This window comes from Carcharodon carcharias, chromosome 10 (genome assembly GCF_017639515.1).
Source record: "Carcharodon carcharias isolate sCarCar2 chromosome 10, sCarCar2.pri, whole genome shotgun sequence".
Lineage (NCBI taxonomy): Eukaryota > Metazoa > Chordata > Chondrichthyes > Lamniformes > Lamnidae > Carcharodon > Carcharodon carcharias.
Genome location: NC_054476.1, coordinates 112176190 through 112194161, shown reverse-complemented (window position 1 = coordinate 112194161; position 17972 = coordinate 112176190). Strand labels below are relative to the sequence as shown.

General features: G+C 44.5%; 1 protein-coding gene across 1 annotated transcript in view; it reads left to right on the top strand.

Annotated features, from left to right (window-relative positions):
* Positions 1-17972, top strand: part of atp2a3 (ATPase sarcoplasmic/endoplasmic reticulum Ca2+ transporting 3) — a 255948-nt gene that overhangs the window by 174979 nt on the left and 62997 nt on the right. Inside the window, exons 9-11 of the mRNA XM_041197530.1 lie at positions 4206-4294; positions 12506-12608; positions 15576-15707. Of these exons, the coding sequence (XP_041053464.1) occupies positions 4206-4294; positions 12506-12608; positions 15576-15707 (324 nt within the window). The remainder of the gene's footprint in view (positions 1-4205; positions 4295-12505; positions 12609-15575; positions 15708-17972) is intronic.

The window sequence follows — 17972 nt, the reverse complement described above, 5'->3', positions numbered from 1 at the left end:
CCCAGTGGTTTACTCTCTCCTTGACCTGTGAGCCTCTGGTTTTGCCTATTAAACGTGAAAACGTTTCTATTCCTCGGCACAGAAATTTCTCACTGACTAGGTTTCACTTATTAGATCAGCAGGTCAGGGGAAGGAGTCTGTTGGGTGAGTGTTGGCTACAGACGGTGTGTCTTAAGTCTTTGTTGTTTTCAGTAGGTTAACTGTAATTCTTTATTAACTACTAAAGCCATTTACACATGTACAGTAAAGGGTACAGGGTAAGAGCTGTTTCCATGCTTAGCCCTTTACCCATCTCTGCTCAACACCACACTGTCCCCTGCGCCTGTGTCATGTGCCTTCTTACATCACTGGCTGAAATTTTTCAGATGGCGGGGTCTCGCTTCTTGCCATCCGAAGAGTCAGAGGGGAACACACCCCTTCCGACTCCATGTGCACTCGAATGAGCATTAAGTGGCTGCAGGAGGGACTTCCTCTCCTCACTCAGGAGAAAGTCCCACCTTTGAGGGCAGCCAACCAATCTGACTGGCTGACAGTTCTCCAGTCCCTGCAACGACAGCACTGCAATGGACAGAAGAGGAGGACTTCAAAGCTTAAGTCCAGGGAGTGGAGGCCCAGGTAAGTTGAAGGGGTCCCAAGTCTGGGTGGGGTGTGGGGGGTGCAGGGGATGGTCAGGGAGGATGGCCCGGAGGGGTGAAGGCCCAACTTCAGAATGGGGCATCTGATGTAGGCACCTCCCCCGCCACTTCCCGCCCGAGATCTAACTCTTTTCATTTTTGAGTTGCTAGCTCAATCCTCCCGCCAGCCTAAAAATTGAGGCTGGTGGGAAACAGCCCTTAAGTGGCCAATAATTAGGTAAGGCCTCACTGAAGGAAAGGGCGGGTTTCCCATCCAAGGCCTTGCCTGCCCCAGTGTAGAATGGCTGTGCAGTCGTGGCAGCCAGGAACCCGGTGTGAATGCTGTCCCTTTAATTTCACGCCCCCCTCCTCCTCCTCCACCCACCGGCAGGGGAGCGTGAAATTCTGGCCGCTGTCTGGGTTTAACTGTACTCAGAGCACATTAACCCTGCACGTGCCAGACCCTGACACTATGGAGTCATGCATCAATAAGGATAATTAGACCGTGAAGTGGGTGCCAGTTTTTCAGTTGCAGTTTTATTGATGAAACTGCGGATAAGGCCAAAGTTCACTTAATGTTACTGAATGTAGTGGCATGAACAATCAGGGCCTTATTATGTGCTCCTCACAGCTGCCTCTCCGCTGTATCATGCGATCAGAAGTGTGGTTCAGCTAACTGCGAAGTGAAATCAATTTAGATTCAAAATACAACACTTTGCAGTTAGTCTCTTGAATGTTCAAATTGTGCTTTTACAGTCTGTATTTATTTGTCTGTGTGTGAATGTGTGCTAGAGGTCATTAGCTTGGACTTGGAAATATATCACCGTTCCTTCACTGTCGCTGGGTCAAGATCCTGGAACTCCCTCCCTAACAGGTGTACCTGCACCACATGGACTTCAGCAGTTCAAGAAGGCAGCTCACCACTACCTTCTCAAGGGCAACTAGGGATGGGCAATAAATGCTGACCTAGCCAGCGAAGCTCACATCCCACAATTGAATTAAAAAAAATAGAATCTGCTGGTTGTGAAGATACTCAGCAAAGGTATCAGAGACTGGAGATTAACATATCTCCAAAGTCAGCAATGAGGAGCAATGTTGTTTTAAAAGATTTGTAATAAGAACTCCATGAGATGAATATGGAGTGATGGGGCATCTGACCTGGTCAGATACCTAAACTATAAACAACTCCAAATCGCATAATAATGAAGATAAAAGCAAAATACTGCAGATGCTGGAAATCTGAGATAAAAACAAAAAATGCTGGAGAAACTCAGCAGGTCTGGCAGCATCTATGAAGAGAGAAACGGAGTTAATGTTTTGAGTCCATATGACTTTTCACAGTGCTGTTAGGGAGGGAGTTTCAGGTTTTCGACCCAGCAACAATGAAGGAATGGCGATTTGTGACAGTGATTGTGATAAATAACGGTGATAGTGATAATAATTTAAATCTAATCTTCATTACAGAGACTTGGTTACAAGGTGACCCTTCCTCATTATACAAATACTAGATCTAAAACAGCTTTATCCTTGGTTGGTTCCACAACATATTACTCCAGAAAATTGTCATTAAAAGAATTTTATATCCTTTTCATCATCTTCCAGACTACCTTTGCCAACTTGATTGTCCAGTCTACATGAAGATTAAAGCCTCCCATAACTATTACATTGCCTTTGTTACAAGCTCTAATAATTTCTTGCTTAATACTCTGTCCAATGATGTAACTACTGTTAGGGTGCCTTTAAGCTACTCCCACCAGAATTTTCTGATTCTTGCTATTCCTAATCTACCATACTGATCCTACTTGCTGATCTTCTGAGCCAAGATCCTTTCTCACTAACATCCTTAAGCTATGTTTTTATACTGTGCAGACAGACAGAAAATACTTGTTCAATGTCCCTGCCATTTCCTCATTCAGTACAACAGGGTTCACTAGATTGGATCCTGGATGAGAGGGCTGTTTTATGATGAGAGGCTGAGTAAATTGAGTCTATATTCTCTGGAATTTAGAAGTGATCTTGTTGAAACATTCAAGATTCTGAAGGGGCTTGACAGGGTAGGTATTGAGACATTATTTCCCCTGGCTGAGGAATCTAGAACCAGTTGGCACAGCCTGAGGATAAAAGGACTGAGATGAGGAGAAATTTCTTCACCTAAAGGGCTGTGAATCTTTGGAACTCCTTACCCCAGAGGGTTGTGGATGCTGCATCACTGAATCTATTTATGTCTGAGATAGACAGATTTTTGGTGTCTGGGGGAATTGAGGGATATGGGAGCAGGCAGGAAAGTGGAGTTGAAGCCCAAGATCAGCCATGGTCATACTAATTGGTGGAGCAGGTTCGATGGACCGTGTGGTCTACCCCTGCTCCTATTTCTTATGTTCTTATGTTTTATGTGCTTTGTAATCCTATGTAATATTGGCTGCCACATTTCCTACACAACAACAGTTCAGTATATGAAGCTCTTTGTCTATAGAATAGAGTACTCCTCAAGTACCAGTGTTATCTATCACAAGAATTAATCAGTGAAATCATTTGGAAATGAAAGTAAGCTCCCACACCAATGAAGCCAAAATCTCTGCAATCAAAGTGCAAATCCAAGCAGTAAATCACATTGAACAGTTCCATACACAGCTGACAGGCAGCTTATTTATCCCTGGTTTTTGTGCTGAGGAATGAAGCTCTTTCTCATATATCAGAAAATATTGCCTTTATGCTTTGTTTATTTGTACAAGGTGTTCTTTAGAACAATGAAGAGAAAATAAGATGCCTGTAACTGCCACACCAAGTGAGCTAATTTCACAGTTGATGTTTGCACATTGCTTGGTTGCAACATCCTGTATCTTGCTAATTGTGCAGATGTTAGCTGAAAGGAGTAATCCACAAAACATGTACCTGCTGCCTTTGTAGAACAGCAAACTCATTAAGGAAAGGCTTCGTTTTCCACTTTTGAAGGAACAGCCAAAACTTCCACATCCGTAACCTTGTGGTTACATCCTGTTCCTTATCAGCAACAGTCTGCTTGCCCTTGGCTTTTAGTGGAACACTCTTTAAGCCAGTGTTTACAGCCACCTTATACTTCAAGGGGCTGATGGAAATGCTGAGTAGTGGTTGTTGTTACTGGGCTTGATAATATGGGGGTTTCCCCTACAGAGAGGTCCTGATTTTTGACGTGCTGCAGAGGCACTGCGTGAAGATAAACCCAAACCCAATCTTTGTCTTGGGATACAAAGATCCCAGATGGGATTGGTATGTGGGTGGGTCAGGGGAAGCAGGGTTGAACATGGGGGAATTAATAAATTGTTTTTACTTTGATTATCATTGAGAATCGGGAAGAATTTACCACGAGTCTGCGGGAGGACCAAAATGAAGGCCTTTTTTTGTTCTATACCACCTTGTGCATTTCACAGGGAATCTTGGAGAACGATGCAATGAGGTAAGAGATGGGGTAAGGGAATACTGTGTGACACAGAAAGAATGCATTCCAAAGTATTGAATAGTGTTAATGCGGATCTCTTAAGAGATTCATTCTCTGGTAAAGGGGAGGAACTTACCATATGTTTCTAACTTGAATTTAATCTCCTTCTCCCACAGATGTTCATTGTTGATACCGTGGTGGGGGATAACTGTAAGCTGCATGAGTTCAACATCACTGGATCCACCTACGCTCCAGAGGGAGAAGTGTGAGTACGCCCAAAAACCCATGACTGCAGTGCTCTAAACATTAACCAGTCTAAACTCAGTATGGAGGAGGGTGCCATAGACATCTAGTGGCAATTGGCAAGTAATGCACCAGCTTTACTAAATGCACCATGTTGATGGGTGGATATCGGATCATTGAGACTGCAACTAATCTCAATGATGGTGTGACTTAATGGATAACCTTGAAGAAATTTTTCACACCATTTTGAGCTGTGAGGGATGGGGACATGGACTGTGCATAAGAGGGCAGTGGGTTGGGGGGGGAGATATAGGCTGTGGGTGAGGGGCATGGGTGGGATATGATCTTTCAGTGTGGGAGATATTGGTTGGGACAGAGGCTATGGGTGGAAGGTGGTTTAATAATGGCTTTGTTTGATGGCAATGCCTGAATGATGTCTGCGCTAAACTGCTGCGTACAGCTATGTAGTGTTTTGCTGTAATAGTGAGCTGGATTGAACAAGGTACTGGGGAACCCATGCCCCCACCCCAGCAAAGGTGTTAGGATGAGCCTGCCCCCCCCAGCTCCAGCGGCTTGTGCACAGGAATTTAATGCTCAGAGGGTCATTAATTGGTTTAGGGTGAGACTTCTGACCCCAGCTGAGCAGGCAGTTGGGCCTGAGGGAGTTGTGACCATTGCTGGGACTGGAACAGTCCCAAGCACTGAGGAGCCGGAGCTAGAGTGAGAGGTAAGTGGGAGAGGTGCTATCTCCAGGTCCACACGAAAAGGCCCTGGTCAGTGGGGGTGAGGGGTTGAAGAGCTGGGATAGATAGGCCATTGGGCCATACTGACCTGGGGGTGCCCTCTGTTATGCCCGGGGGCCCTTTAAGGAGGCCTTTCCCATCACCAGCCTGCACAGTGAGAGCTGCCTGACTAGACACTTGCTAAGGGCTTCTCCTGCCGCTGGTTCAGTCCCAGCGGTGGTGGGATGAGACGTTTAAGTGGCTTCAATTGGCCCATGGGTAATGGTACCCAAGGGCATTTTAAGGGGCTGCCGTACCTGCAAACCTGCCATCTGGGGAGCCTGAAATTCAGCTGATGTGTTGAAGTGGGCTGAGGTGCAAAGTAGAATTGTGCTAATTATTTTGGTTCAGGGTAAGTTGAAACCTGTTCATGGTGCGTTGTCAGGAATTAGATTGCTGGCATTGATACTTACTGTGAAAAACCTGTGACTGACTGCGAGGAAATGTTAAAGTTAGAAAAAAATCCAGCAAATAAATTTAAAGTATGACCTGTTTCTGATTTCAATACTGTCGGTCTGGCAGCTCAGAGGACTCAATTTTTTAAAAAACTGTATATTTTGTACGGTTTATATTTTCTCCTGATTCCCCTTCCACTGAATTGACCCAAATAGAGAAGTAATTTAAAGGTTTTGAGGTTTGATCCCAAACCATAAGGTTTTTATTCGCTATGGAGCTGATCTGTTGTTGTAAACCTATTTAACTGAGTTTAGCTGATTTTGCTTTGCAGTGATAGGATCAGCTCATGCGTTGAGTGGGTGCTGCTTTCCTGAATCCTAATAACCTGGCACTGGCCTCTGGGTTAAGATTCCTTTTGGAGCCGGTTGTTACCTTTAGTCTCATTGGTTTCACAAATGTTGTGCAATCGTGGTTAGATTTAATGGACAAATCTCGGAATATCAAACATGACCATGACCAAACATTGAGCACTCTATGAATCCTCAGTAGATGTTCAGTCTTGTAGGTACAGCACTCTTTTGAAGTTGAAGTTTTTACCAATTGTCTGAGTTATCAGATATTGAAGATCTCAGGGAAGGTAAATTAGTCCAGCCTTACTCATTCCTCTACCTCCTGTCCTTTTACATTCTTAATTTTCTCTCGTTTTCATCTTGTTTTTGTCTTGCTGTTGCCCATTCCTTGTCTCTCTTCTTTCTCATGCTTATTCTTGTTTATTTTCTCACTCTCACACTTAGTCTTTCTCTCTCTCTCTAATTTCCAGTTTTACACACATCCTGATTCCCTTGTTCCCTTCCCTTGTTCATTCTTCCTCTTGCACCCGCTCTCCCTCTCTCATTCCTTTTCTCTCTTTTTCTGTTTATCCTCTTTCAGTCATTTTCCTTCTCCTCTTTCTTCATTTTCTCTTTCTTTCTCATTCTCATTGTCTCAGTCAGAAACAAGCACCTGTCAATTTTCCAGCACACTTGTCTCTTGGCATTGCCATTATGACATCTCATGACTCACCAACAGTCCTTCTGTCACTATTTATTTAAAATTCTTGTATCATTTGACAGTATGAGTGAAAAAATAACAAAGTGCTGCAGATGCTAGAAATCTGAAATACAAAATAAAATTTTGGCAACACTTAGGCAAGTCAGCTCTATGGAGAGAGCAGAGGAGTTAACATCTGATGTACGGACACATTGCCAGTCCTCAACAAAGTCCGATCTACATCTGAAATTCTAACTTTTCTGTCCTTTCCAAGAGTGCTGAGTGTTACCAACTTCCTCTGGTGTTGTTTGAAACTAAATGATGGTTTGTGATAACCCATATACCGCTGCACAGTTCAAGTAATGTGTGGCAGCTCCTTATCATAAACGCTCTTTTTAGCACCAATGCTAATATAACAGCATCTGTTTAAGCCTCACTGTCAAATAAAAACCTGTATTAAACTTCCTATCTGTAACATTGACTCTTTGTAATGCCCTCCTTCAGTGCTGGGCAACCTGTCAGAAGCAATAGGTTTGAGAGATTGGACAGTGTTTGGATGTTGGATTCGACTCTATTGGTTCATTTTGTATGTAATCGCTTTGTACAATCCATGAAGGAGAGCATGCAGTGCCCAGAAATATACAGATATAGTGTTCTGTCCCCATCCTTTCACAATATACAAACACATGGACTGTGGGCTAAGTCTCAAAAAATGCATTTCCGTAACCCCCTCCTTTGAAGTATTTAAAATTCACAGCATTAGTAGTTTAGAGACCAAAACTCAATGTTTCCATCTTCAAATATCATTATACAATTTTCAGAAATTGCATGAAAACCCCGAGTGATAGGCTACCCTTCAGTCATCGCTGCCTGCCCGACTGAGCTCGCTACAGTGAACACAATCTTGCAACAAAGTGTTGATATTGCAAACAAACTCAGATTTTTTTTTATTCAACCATGGGATGTGGATGTCACTGGATAGGCCAGCATTTATTGCCCATTCCTAACTGTCCTTGAGAGGGTGGTGGTGAGCCCACAGTGCTGTTAAAAAGGGAGTTCCAGGATTTTGACCCATCGACAGTAAAGGAACGGCGATATTCAGGATGGTGATTGACCTGGAGAGGAACCTGCAGGTGGGGGTGTTCCCATGTGTCTGCTGCCCTTGTACTTCTAGGTGGTAGCGGTTGTGGGTTTGAGAGGTGCTGTTGAAGGAGCCTTGGTGAGTTCCTGCAGTGCATCTTGTAGATGGTACACACTGCTGCTACTGTGTGTTGGTGGTGCAGGGAGTGAATGTTTGTGAGTGTGGTACCAGTCAAGCGGGCTGCTTTGTCCTGGATGATGTTGAGCTTCTTGAATGTTGTTGGAGCTGCACTCATCCAGGCAAGTTGAGAGTATTCCATCACGCTCCTGACTTGTGCATTGTAGATGGTGGACAGGCTTTGGGGAGTCAGGAAGTGAGTTACTCACCACAGGATTCCTAGCCTATGACCTGCTCTTGTATTTATATGGCTAACCCAGTTTAGTTTCTGGTCAATGGTAACCCCCAGGATGTTGATAGTGGGGGATTTAGTGAGGTAATGCCATTGAATGTCAAGGGAAGATGGTTAGATTCTCTCTTGTTGGAGATGGTCATTACCTGACACTTGTGTGGCACGAATGTTACTTGCTGCTTGTCAGCCCAAGCCTGGATATTATCCAGGTCTTGCTGCATTTAGACATGGACTGCATCAGTATCTGAGGAGTAGTGAATGGTGCTGAACATTGTACAATCAGCAGCTAACATCCCCACTTCTGATCTTATGGTGGAAGGTCAGTCATTGATGAAGCAGCTGAAGATGGCTGAGCAGAGAACACTATCCTGTGGAACTCCTGCAGTGATTTCCTGGAGTTAAAATGATTGACCTCCAACAACTACAACCATCTTCCTTTGGGCTTGTTATGAGTTCAGCCAGTTTCCCCCTGATTCCCATTGACTCCAGTTTTGCCAGGGCTCCTTGATGCCACACTCGGTCAAATGTGGCCTTGTCAAGGGCAGTCACTCTCAGCTCACCTTGAAAGTTCAGCTCTTTTCTTCATGTCGATAAGGTTGTTGTAGTTTTGGACCAGACAATTGAAATGAAGGCCCAGGAGATGTGTTGGAAGAATGCACTCTTCATGCAGAGACTAATTCTTCACATGGGAGAGTTTCACACTGCAATGGCATTTATAGCTTCCATTGAGAAAAGATTTGTAGAAGCTGGTCTTCAGGACCTTGTCACTGATCTGAACTGGTGCAGCAGATTCTATCAATGATGTTTTAAGCAACCATCATTACAGCAGCAGTGTTAGAACTTACATGGTTGAGTGTGAAGCTCTACAGTGATTGAGATGTCGGGCTTATAGCAGTTGAAGTTCAGACGGCCTTGCCCAATGATGATTGCAATGACATCCTCAGCTCCAAGAGATTCCAGCCACTCATTAGTTGCTACAACAACTTTGTTGTTGATAGCAAAAATAGCATGACCTTTCAGTTCTTGAGGAGTTCCATCAATACGGTAGAAGAATTGCTGCTATTTATCAGAGAAATCAGAGTAATCAGCTGGGATCTTCATTTTTCCTGCTGCCATGGTTTCTGTTAATGATCGAGTCAACTATGCCAGATATCTTTTAGCATGTTGGCTTGAGACATGCAGCTTGAAAGAAAGTCATCCTGATATCAATGCAGAGCCACAAGCAGGACAATTTGTTGCCCAGAGATAACAAGAGTATGGCTTCTCTCAGACTGCATGTGATCAAGTTATTGAACAGACAGCCAACCCTGACTCCAAGCCAAAGGGAGGTTTGGCAGATTTACTCCCAGTAAGGGAGCTGAACAAAGATGGACCTTGTCACAGCATGAGAGGGCTGCTATAAGCAGAAGCTGTCAAGGGATGGCTGGCCACAGAACATCAATGAGATCTTGTATTGACTTGGACAAGATGAGAAGGGAGCACGATGAAAAGGATGTGAGAAATGTCATGGATATCATTCAAAATGTGGTTAATCCTTAATTCCTTGGAGACAGATCAGTTATATCACATCACGTCAGGCTAAGTTGCTCCAGCACCTGTAGTCAACGACCATAGAGAGACCAAAGAAAAAACCGAGGAAGTACTCACAACTCTTTGTCAGAATTGACTACAACACCAGGATGTCAGCTTTCATGATTCTGTCAAAATGAAACTAAAGCGTGCACAAAGAACAGTGCTCTTGTCTCCTCAGCAAACTACCTTCACTGACATCTGCTCAAGTGTAGATTGTGAGAATGACATATCTTTACCTGGGACTTCCAGGGCTCAGGAAGTAGATACCCTCCATTTGGATGATGATGATAATTCATAGGTAAGCAAATGTTGGACAAAATATGTAAATAAGTAATAATGAATGAGAAAAAAGCATGGGGAAAGAGCCGGCTACCGTCCACCACCCAACCCCCACCCCGGCCTCCAATCTCTAGCTCTCTCCCTTTATGACCTATGGACTATTTTCAGCTGAATAGCCAAATGTGGGTATGTTGGATAATAAATGAGTGTAAGTGTCCCTCTGAAGTTTAAATAATCCTGCATGGAATAAATGTCTGCTGTGGTAGATTTCTTCCTTACAACAAATATGAAAGATAACTTAGATTTATGTGTAAGATAATTCCACATCCCAGATGTCCTCAGTGATGCTTCTTTTGACCATTTCTTACACTAACCACATTTGTAATTCAGCAGTTGTGGTGATATGTCACCATTGCTAGTGAAAAGAAACTCCATAGAATTCATATGTTTTTTACACTGTTTTTGACAATTTCTCATTAACGCTCCATTTTCAGACTTGGCAACATTTTGCTTTAGATACATATTTTACACTGATTCTGGGTACTTCCCAGATGGGGACTATGGAACTCAAATTCTACATAAGAGATCAGGCTTCAGGCCACGGTCTAACACTCATAACATTTCTGTAATGCCATGTAGTTCTGGGACAACTGATAATGAGCATGTAAATTAGAATCCTGGAAATTTTTGGCACAGAAAGAGGTCATTCAGCCTATTCTGTCTGTGCTGACAGTAAAGAGCTATCCAACATTATCCCCTCTCCTGCTTTTGGTCCACAGCCCTGTCGGTTACGGGACTTCAAGTGCATTTCCATATACTATATAAATGCGATAAGGGTTCCTGCCTCGACCACACTTTCGGACAGTGAATTCCAGACTCCCACCACCCTCTGGGTGAAAACGTTTCTCCTCAAACCTCTCCTGATCCTTCTCCAAGTTACTTTAAATCTATGTGCTCTAGTTATTGACTTATTTGCAAATGGAAGTAGATCATCCCCCTCCAATCTGCCTGGGCTTCTCAATTAAATCTGCCCTCAGCCTCCTCTGTTGCAAAGAAAACAACCCCAACCTTTCCAATTTTACCATATAACTAAAATCCTCCACTCCAGGCAACATCCTCATAAATCAGTTCCAAAGAGCTTGAGCTTGCAGCATTAACTCTGGGCAGAATCTTACGTTGCCCTGCCAGCGGGTTTGTGGGCAGAGGGTGACTATAAAATTTCTCGGATGGCCTTTCCATTGAACTCCCGCCTGCCCTTACCCCTCTGCAATTTTACACTTGTATGGTTGAGGCTTAAGCTGGCTGCCTGCCTTTGTCCCAGATGAGGCCCTTAAGTGGCCAATCTTTGACCACTTAAGGGCCATTTCCCACCCATTCTCAAGTTTCAGGCTGGGGGGAGGAGTTCAAGGGCAGGGGGAAGCCCAATAAGTAACCCTGCTCAGGCCTCAGGTGGAAAGGGGGCAGTGGGGTGCCTCCATCAGCGGCCTCCTTTTAACATTGGGCCCATGCTCACAGAAGGCCTGACCCCTGCAAGTACTCCCTGGCCTCTCCACCAACATCCTCAACCCCTTCTGCCCACCCCCTGCACCTCACCTTCCCACCCCACCTTGAGACCCCCATATTTACCTGGTCCTGGAATTAGACTGTGGGGACTGCTTGCAGTCCCAGTCCAGTCCACTGCAGCTTCTGGTGCTGCAGGGACTAGAGAGCTGCCGACCAAACTGATTGGCCAGTAGCTCTCTGAGGAGGGACTTCCTCCCGAGTAAGGGTCATAAGTCCTGCCTCCAATCAATTAATGCTTGTTAGAGCATTAAATGGCTGTGGGGCAGGCAGTGTGGAAGTGATATGAGTTGGCATGGAGGGTATGAGAGGTCATTGGGGTTAGGTGGAGGGGTATTGGTTGGTATGGAGTGTATAAGGGGCCATTGGGAGTGGTTGAGGGCATGAGCTGGCATGGAGGGTTTGGGTAAGATGTTTTGAAGTTATCTTTCCAAAGGTTCCTGCTTCCAGATTATGGTTCACGACTGCTCTGAGGGGTTGTGAACATGAGTCATTGAGAAGCTGGCCTGACTTCACGAAAATTGTGGAGGGTGTCCAGGAGATGCCTAGCCTGACTCTGCAAAAATCCAGTCCACTAACTCTGCTCCTCTCTCCATAGCTGCTGCCAGACCTGCTGAGTATTTCCTGCATTTTATTTGTTTTTATTGTTGGGTTTACTATATACTGACTAAAAATGTTTCCCTGAATACATTTTAAAAAGATCTGCACCCTTTTTATCTTTTACACTGACCCTACCCCAGTTAAAATGAGGGTAGCTGAAATTCTCTATTGTTTCTGCACCTCTCAGAGATTTGCCTTCATATTTGTTCTCCTTCTGAGGGTCTATGGTACACTCCCAGCAGTGTAATTAACCCTTTCCATTCCTCAGTTCAATGCATTCTGCCACATTTGATGATCCTTCTGCCATATCATCTCTTCTTACAATTATAATTGTTCCTTCAACCAAAATTTCCACCCCCCACTCCCCCTTATCCCCCTCCCTGTCTCATCTGAAACCCTGCAAGCAGAAACACTGAGGTGCCATTGGCAGTGTTTCCTGATACAAAAGACATGTCAGAAAGCGATTAACTATATGAAGTTTTTTAAATGGTGATGATCTAAATGCAAGTACTTTGTTCTTCACAGATTAATGGGAAACAAACCCATCCAGCCCAGTCAATTCAGTGCGCTTGTGGAGCTGGCTACTGTCTGTGCACTGTGCAATGACTCCTCCCTGGATTACAATGAGGTGAGCGCAGCTTTATTTGTTTTAACAACAATTCTCACATTCAATTATAAAAAGCACCCATGAAACGCTTCATCTACATTGTACTCAGGAGGTTATATTGTCCTGGAAATTATTCACTGCTCACAAATCATTTTCTTTCAATTACACCTCTGTTGCTTTTGTTCTCTTGAACCTGTTGTGGGTGGATGTGATGCGGTGTTTGTGACTGAGTGTTTGTCTGTTTATGTTTGTGTGTGAGAGAGACACTCTGTGTGGGGTTATGTCTATGCGTGTGTGTTTGTGCATGTTGTGTATGAGAGACACTCTGGGGATTTGTGTGTGTGTGTGTGTGTGTGTGTGTGTGTGTGTGTGTGTGTGTGTGTGTATGTGTGTGTGTGTGTGTGTGAGAGAGACACTTTGTGTGGGGGTATGTCTGTGTGTGTGTGTACATTGTGTGTGTGTGTGAGAGAGACACTCTGTGTGGGGGTAGGTCTGTGCGTGTGTGTCTGTGCATGTTGTGTAAGAGAGAGACACTCTGGGGGTTTGTGTGTGTGTGTGTGTGAGAGAGACACTCTGTGTGGGGGTATGTCTGTGTGTGTGTGTGTGTACATTGTGTGTGTGTGAGAGAGACACTCTGTGTGGGGGTAGGTCTGTGCGTGTGTGTCTGTGCATGTTGTGTAAGAGAGAGACACTCTGGGGGTTTGTGTATGTGTGTGTGTGTGTGTGAGAGAGACACTCTGTGTGGGGGTATGTCTGTGTGTGTGTGTGTACATTGTGTGTGTGTGTGAGAGAGACACTCTGTGTGGGGGTAGGTCTGTGCGTGTGTGTCTGTGCATGTTGTGTATGAGAGAGAGACACTCTGGGGGTTTGTGTGTGTGTGTGTGTGTGTGTGTGAGAGAGAGAGACACTCTGGGGGTATGTCTGTGTGTGTGTGTACATTGTGTGTGTGTGTGAGAGAGACACTCTGTGTGGGGGTAGGTCTGTGCGTATGTGTCTGTGCATGTTGTGTATGAGAGAGAGATACTCTGGGGATTTGTGTGTGTGTGTGTGTGAGAGAGACACTCTGTGTGGGGGTATGTCTGTGTGTGTGTGTCTGTGTACATTGTGTGTGTGTGTGTGTGAGAGAGACACTCTCTGTGTAGGGGTATGTGTCCGTGCGCATGTGTGTAACTGTGGCAGTGAAGGGAGACTCTGGGGGAGGGGTGTGTGCCACTCAGGGGGTGTGAATGTAAAAGCAAAGAACTGCAGATGCTGGAAATCCAAAACAAAAACAGAAACAGAAATACCTGGAAAAACTCAGCAGGTCTGGCAGCATCAGCGGAGAAGAGCACAATTGGCGTTTCAAGTCCTCATGACCCTTCAACAGAACTAAGTAAAAATAGGAAAGGGATGAAATATAAGCTGGTTTAAGGGGGGGGTTGGGGGGGTGGGTTGTTAGGACAAAAAGCCAGTAATAGGTGGAGATAACCAAAAGATGTCACTGACAAAAGGACAAAGAGGTGTTGAAGGTGGTGATATTATCTAAAGGAATGTGCTAATTAAGGGTAGACAGCAGGACAAGGTACAGATAGCCCTGGTGGGGTCGGGGGAAGGAATACTAAAAGGGCTAAAAGGTAGAGATAAACAGTGGATGGAAATACATTTAAAAATAATGGAAATAGGTGGGAAAAGAAAAATCTATATAAATTATTGGAAAAAACAAAAAGGAGGCGGAAGAAACGGAAAGGGGGTAGGGATGGAGGAGGGAGTTCATTATCTAAAATTGTTGAACTCAATATTCAGTCCAAAAGACTATAAAGTGCCTAGTCGGAAGATGAGGTGCTGTTCCTCCAGTTTGCGTTGAGCTTCACTGGAACAATGCAGCAAGCCAAGGACAGACATGTGGGCATGAGAGCAGGGTGGAGTGTTAAAACGGCAGCGACAGGGAGGTCTGGGTCATGCTTGCGGACAGGCTGAAGGTGTTCTGCAAAGCGGTCACCCAGTCTGTGTTTGGTCTCTCCAATGTAGAGGAAACTGAATTGGGAGCAACGAATGCAGTAGACTAAGTTGAGGGTAGTGCAAGTGAACTGCTGCTTCACTTGAAAGGAGTGTTTGGGCCCTTGCATGGTGAGGAGAGAGGAAGTGAAGGGGCAGGTGTTGCATTTTCTGCGGTTGCATGGGAAGGTGCCGTGGGAGGGGGTTGAGGAGTAGGGGGGTGATGGAGGAGTGGACCAGGGTGTCACGGAGGGAACGATCCCTACAGAATGCCGCCGGAGTGGGGGGGGTGGGGGGAGGGTGGGGGGGGGGGTGGTGGTGGGTGAAGGGAAGATGTGTTTGGTGGTGGCATCATGCTGGAGTTGGCGGAAATGGCAGAGGATGATCCTTTGAACGCGGAGGCTGGTGGTGTGATAAGTGAGGACAAGGGGGACCTTATCATGTTTCTGGGAGGGAGGAGGAGGGTGTGAATGTATGTGTGCTGGGTTTGTGTGACTGTGGGGCAATGTCTGTGACTGTGTGCGAGAGTATAGGAGCTCGTGTGTGACTGTGGGGATGTGTGTACAGTTGTATGTGATGAGTCAGAAGTAAGATTCTTAATTAATCTTATACTGTGTAACATCAAATGACATCCATCATTCCAAATAGGACATAGCCTGAATCTTAACTCCTTAGAACTCTGTTATAGAATGATAAATATTCTTTTCATTCTCCAGTGAATCATGTGTTGAGAATTTAAAAGCCTGTTTTCACCCACTATCTGCCTCTGTGTGAATGTTGTTGACACATTGGATTTCTTGACTTCTGTCTTTTGCTCTCCCCACTCTCTGTTGTTTTTATTAGTCCTGCAGAGGGGCTCCTCCTGCCTGACTGCCCCAGTTCTGATAGAAGGTTGCACTCAGACCATCAGACTACCATCTTTCCCATTCCCTGATCTAAACCTCATGATGATTTCTTGGTGCACTGGTTAGAAATGTGCAGTGCTCATCCTTTTCCTTTTCCCCCTTTTTCCAGGCAAAGGGAGTTTATGAGAAGGTTGGTGAAGCTACAGAAACTGCCCTCACCTGTTTGGTGGAAAAGATGAACGTTTTCAACTCAGACCTCAATGGCATCACCAAAGTGGAAAGAGCCACTTATTGCAACAATGTAAGCACTGCTTATTGTATCGCCATGATTTCTTCTACATGGTTATAATATGGAGAAACAATGCTATGGAGATGGTATCATATTTATTTGCAGCTACATGTTGCTGGGAGGTTTAGCCAATGGTCATAGAATGTGTTTTAGTAAGTCACAGAAATGCAGGGAAACGCCCACATGTACCCATGACTCATTGTAATGGGGCAAGTCATTGGTAATTTAAACATCATTGGGTTGAATTTCCATGGCAACTCACTCATTCACCTGTTGTAGCACTAGCAGAAGAGCTGAGGAAACCCTACATTAAGAGCAGACTTGCAATAGAACCCTTTCCTCCCATTGCCCACATGGTGTGAAATGAACTTGAATTTATATAGCACCTTTCATTTCCACAGGAGATCCTAATATGCTTTACAACCAATGGAATACTTTTCAAATGTTGCCATTCAGTTTTTTTTTTCTAGGCAAACATGGCAGTTTGTGCACAGTAAAGTCCAATTAACACCAGTGAGGTAAATGACCAGATAATCTTGTTTCAGTGATGCAGTTTGAGGCTGATGACTTCATAAGGAATGCCCATCTCCTCTGAATACCATTCTTTTACACACACCTTGTTTAACATCTCATCCAAAAGAGAGTGCACCATGTCTGCAGTGCTGCACTGAATCACTGCCCTAGATTTTGTGCTCAAGTCCTTGGGTAATTCTTGGGCCCATGATCTTCTGATCCCAAGGCCAGAGTGCTACCATCTAATCATTACATCTTGAAGTAGATTTAATGAAGCAAACTTGTGTGCTTCAACAGAACACTTTCATCCTCAAAATAGTTATCGGATTTTGCTAAATCCTTTGTTCCATTTAAATATATGTTTCCCTCCCTCCTTCTGTCATGATGTGCCAGCCAAATTCAATGTTAACAATCTTACCTCCAAACCAGTCAGTTGTGGCTTCAACTTCCACTTGCTCATAAAAACTGGACTGACACTAACACCTTGGGCTGGATTTTCGTGAAGGAGACGAGAAATGTGAGTCGGGAAAGTTCCCGAATCCACAAACCCATTACTGTTAAGGAGGCCCCATCCCGCTATGTTCTTGTTCCAGGGAGGTGGGGAACGAGATGGAGTCAGACCCACCACCTCTGAAGGCAAGCCAGATGCAGCAACGGAGACAGGTGGATGGCTAGGCCGGCAAGCTAGAAGGCCCACCTCCATTGGCTGGGGCATCGGCCCAGTTGTAATCATGACTGTCAGGCCCTCAACCCCTCACCCACCTTATGCCCCCCATTTTCCCCCATATCTCCATGCCTCCATATCTCCCTTGCCTGCTCATTTGCCCTATCCCCTTCCATAGCCTCCATGTATCCCCCAGTATCCAGTATGTACAGAACCAATGAGCCATTGGCAAGTCTGGCAAATCTTTGAAATGCTCCTGAAACCAAGACTATAAGCCAAGACTTTAAAAATCTACTGAGAAAAGCTGCTCGGCTTACAACTTCAAAAGAGTGCCGGTCAATCACAGCCATGCATTATTTCAATGACAAAAAGCTTTTATCCACTTCACTCATCTTAATCTGACCCAAATAAACACATAGGGATTGAAAAAAGCTCTTCAAAGAAAGATCAGGTTATTACAATGTAATAAAGTTGTCAATCAAACGAAGCTAGCACTCCCGGAAAACCAACAACAGTACCCACTGTCATTAGGTTACTCTAGATCAAATATTCAGTCATAAACACATTCACAGGAGCAGTTTGTGGTTTAACTTTGTTGAGCCTTTGCTCATTTATGAAAAGCAGGGATTATTCTGGAAGGATTTGCTTACCATCGGCATTCATAAAATTCTGCTGTCCAGTGTTAACTTGCTTCTTCAAAAGAAAACCTTGTGATAAAAACAGAAAATGCTGGACCAACTCAGCAGGTAAGGCAGCGTCTGTGGAGAGAGAAAGAGTTAACATTTCAAGTCCATATGACTCTTCTTCAGAGCTGAAGAGAGATAGAAATGTGATAGATTTTATACTGTTGAAGAGGGCATGGAAAGCTAACTCTGTTTATCTCTCCACATGTGCTGCTAGACCTGCTGAGTTTTTCCAGAGTTTTCTGCTTTTTTTCTCTCAGATTTCCACTATCCGGAGCATTTTGCTTTTTATAAAACCTTGTGATATTTTGTTTTGAATATTTAGTGGAATTCTTGTTGCTCCTAGTTGACTCATTCAGTGTGGCAATTTTGAGAAGTTCCTCAGTGGCTTCTATCTGTGGTTGACATCCTGACATC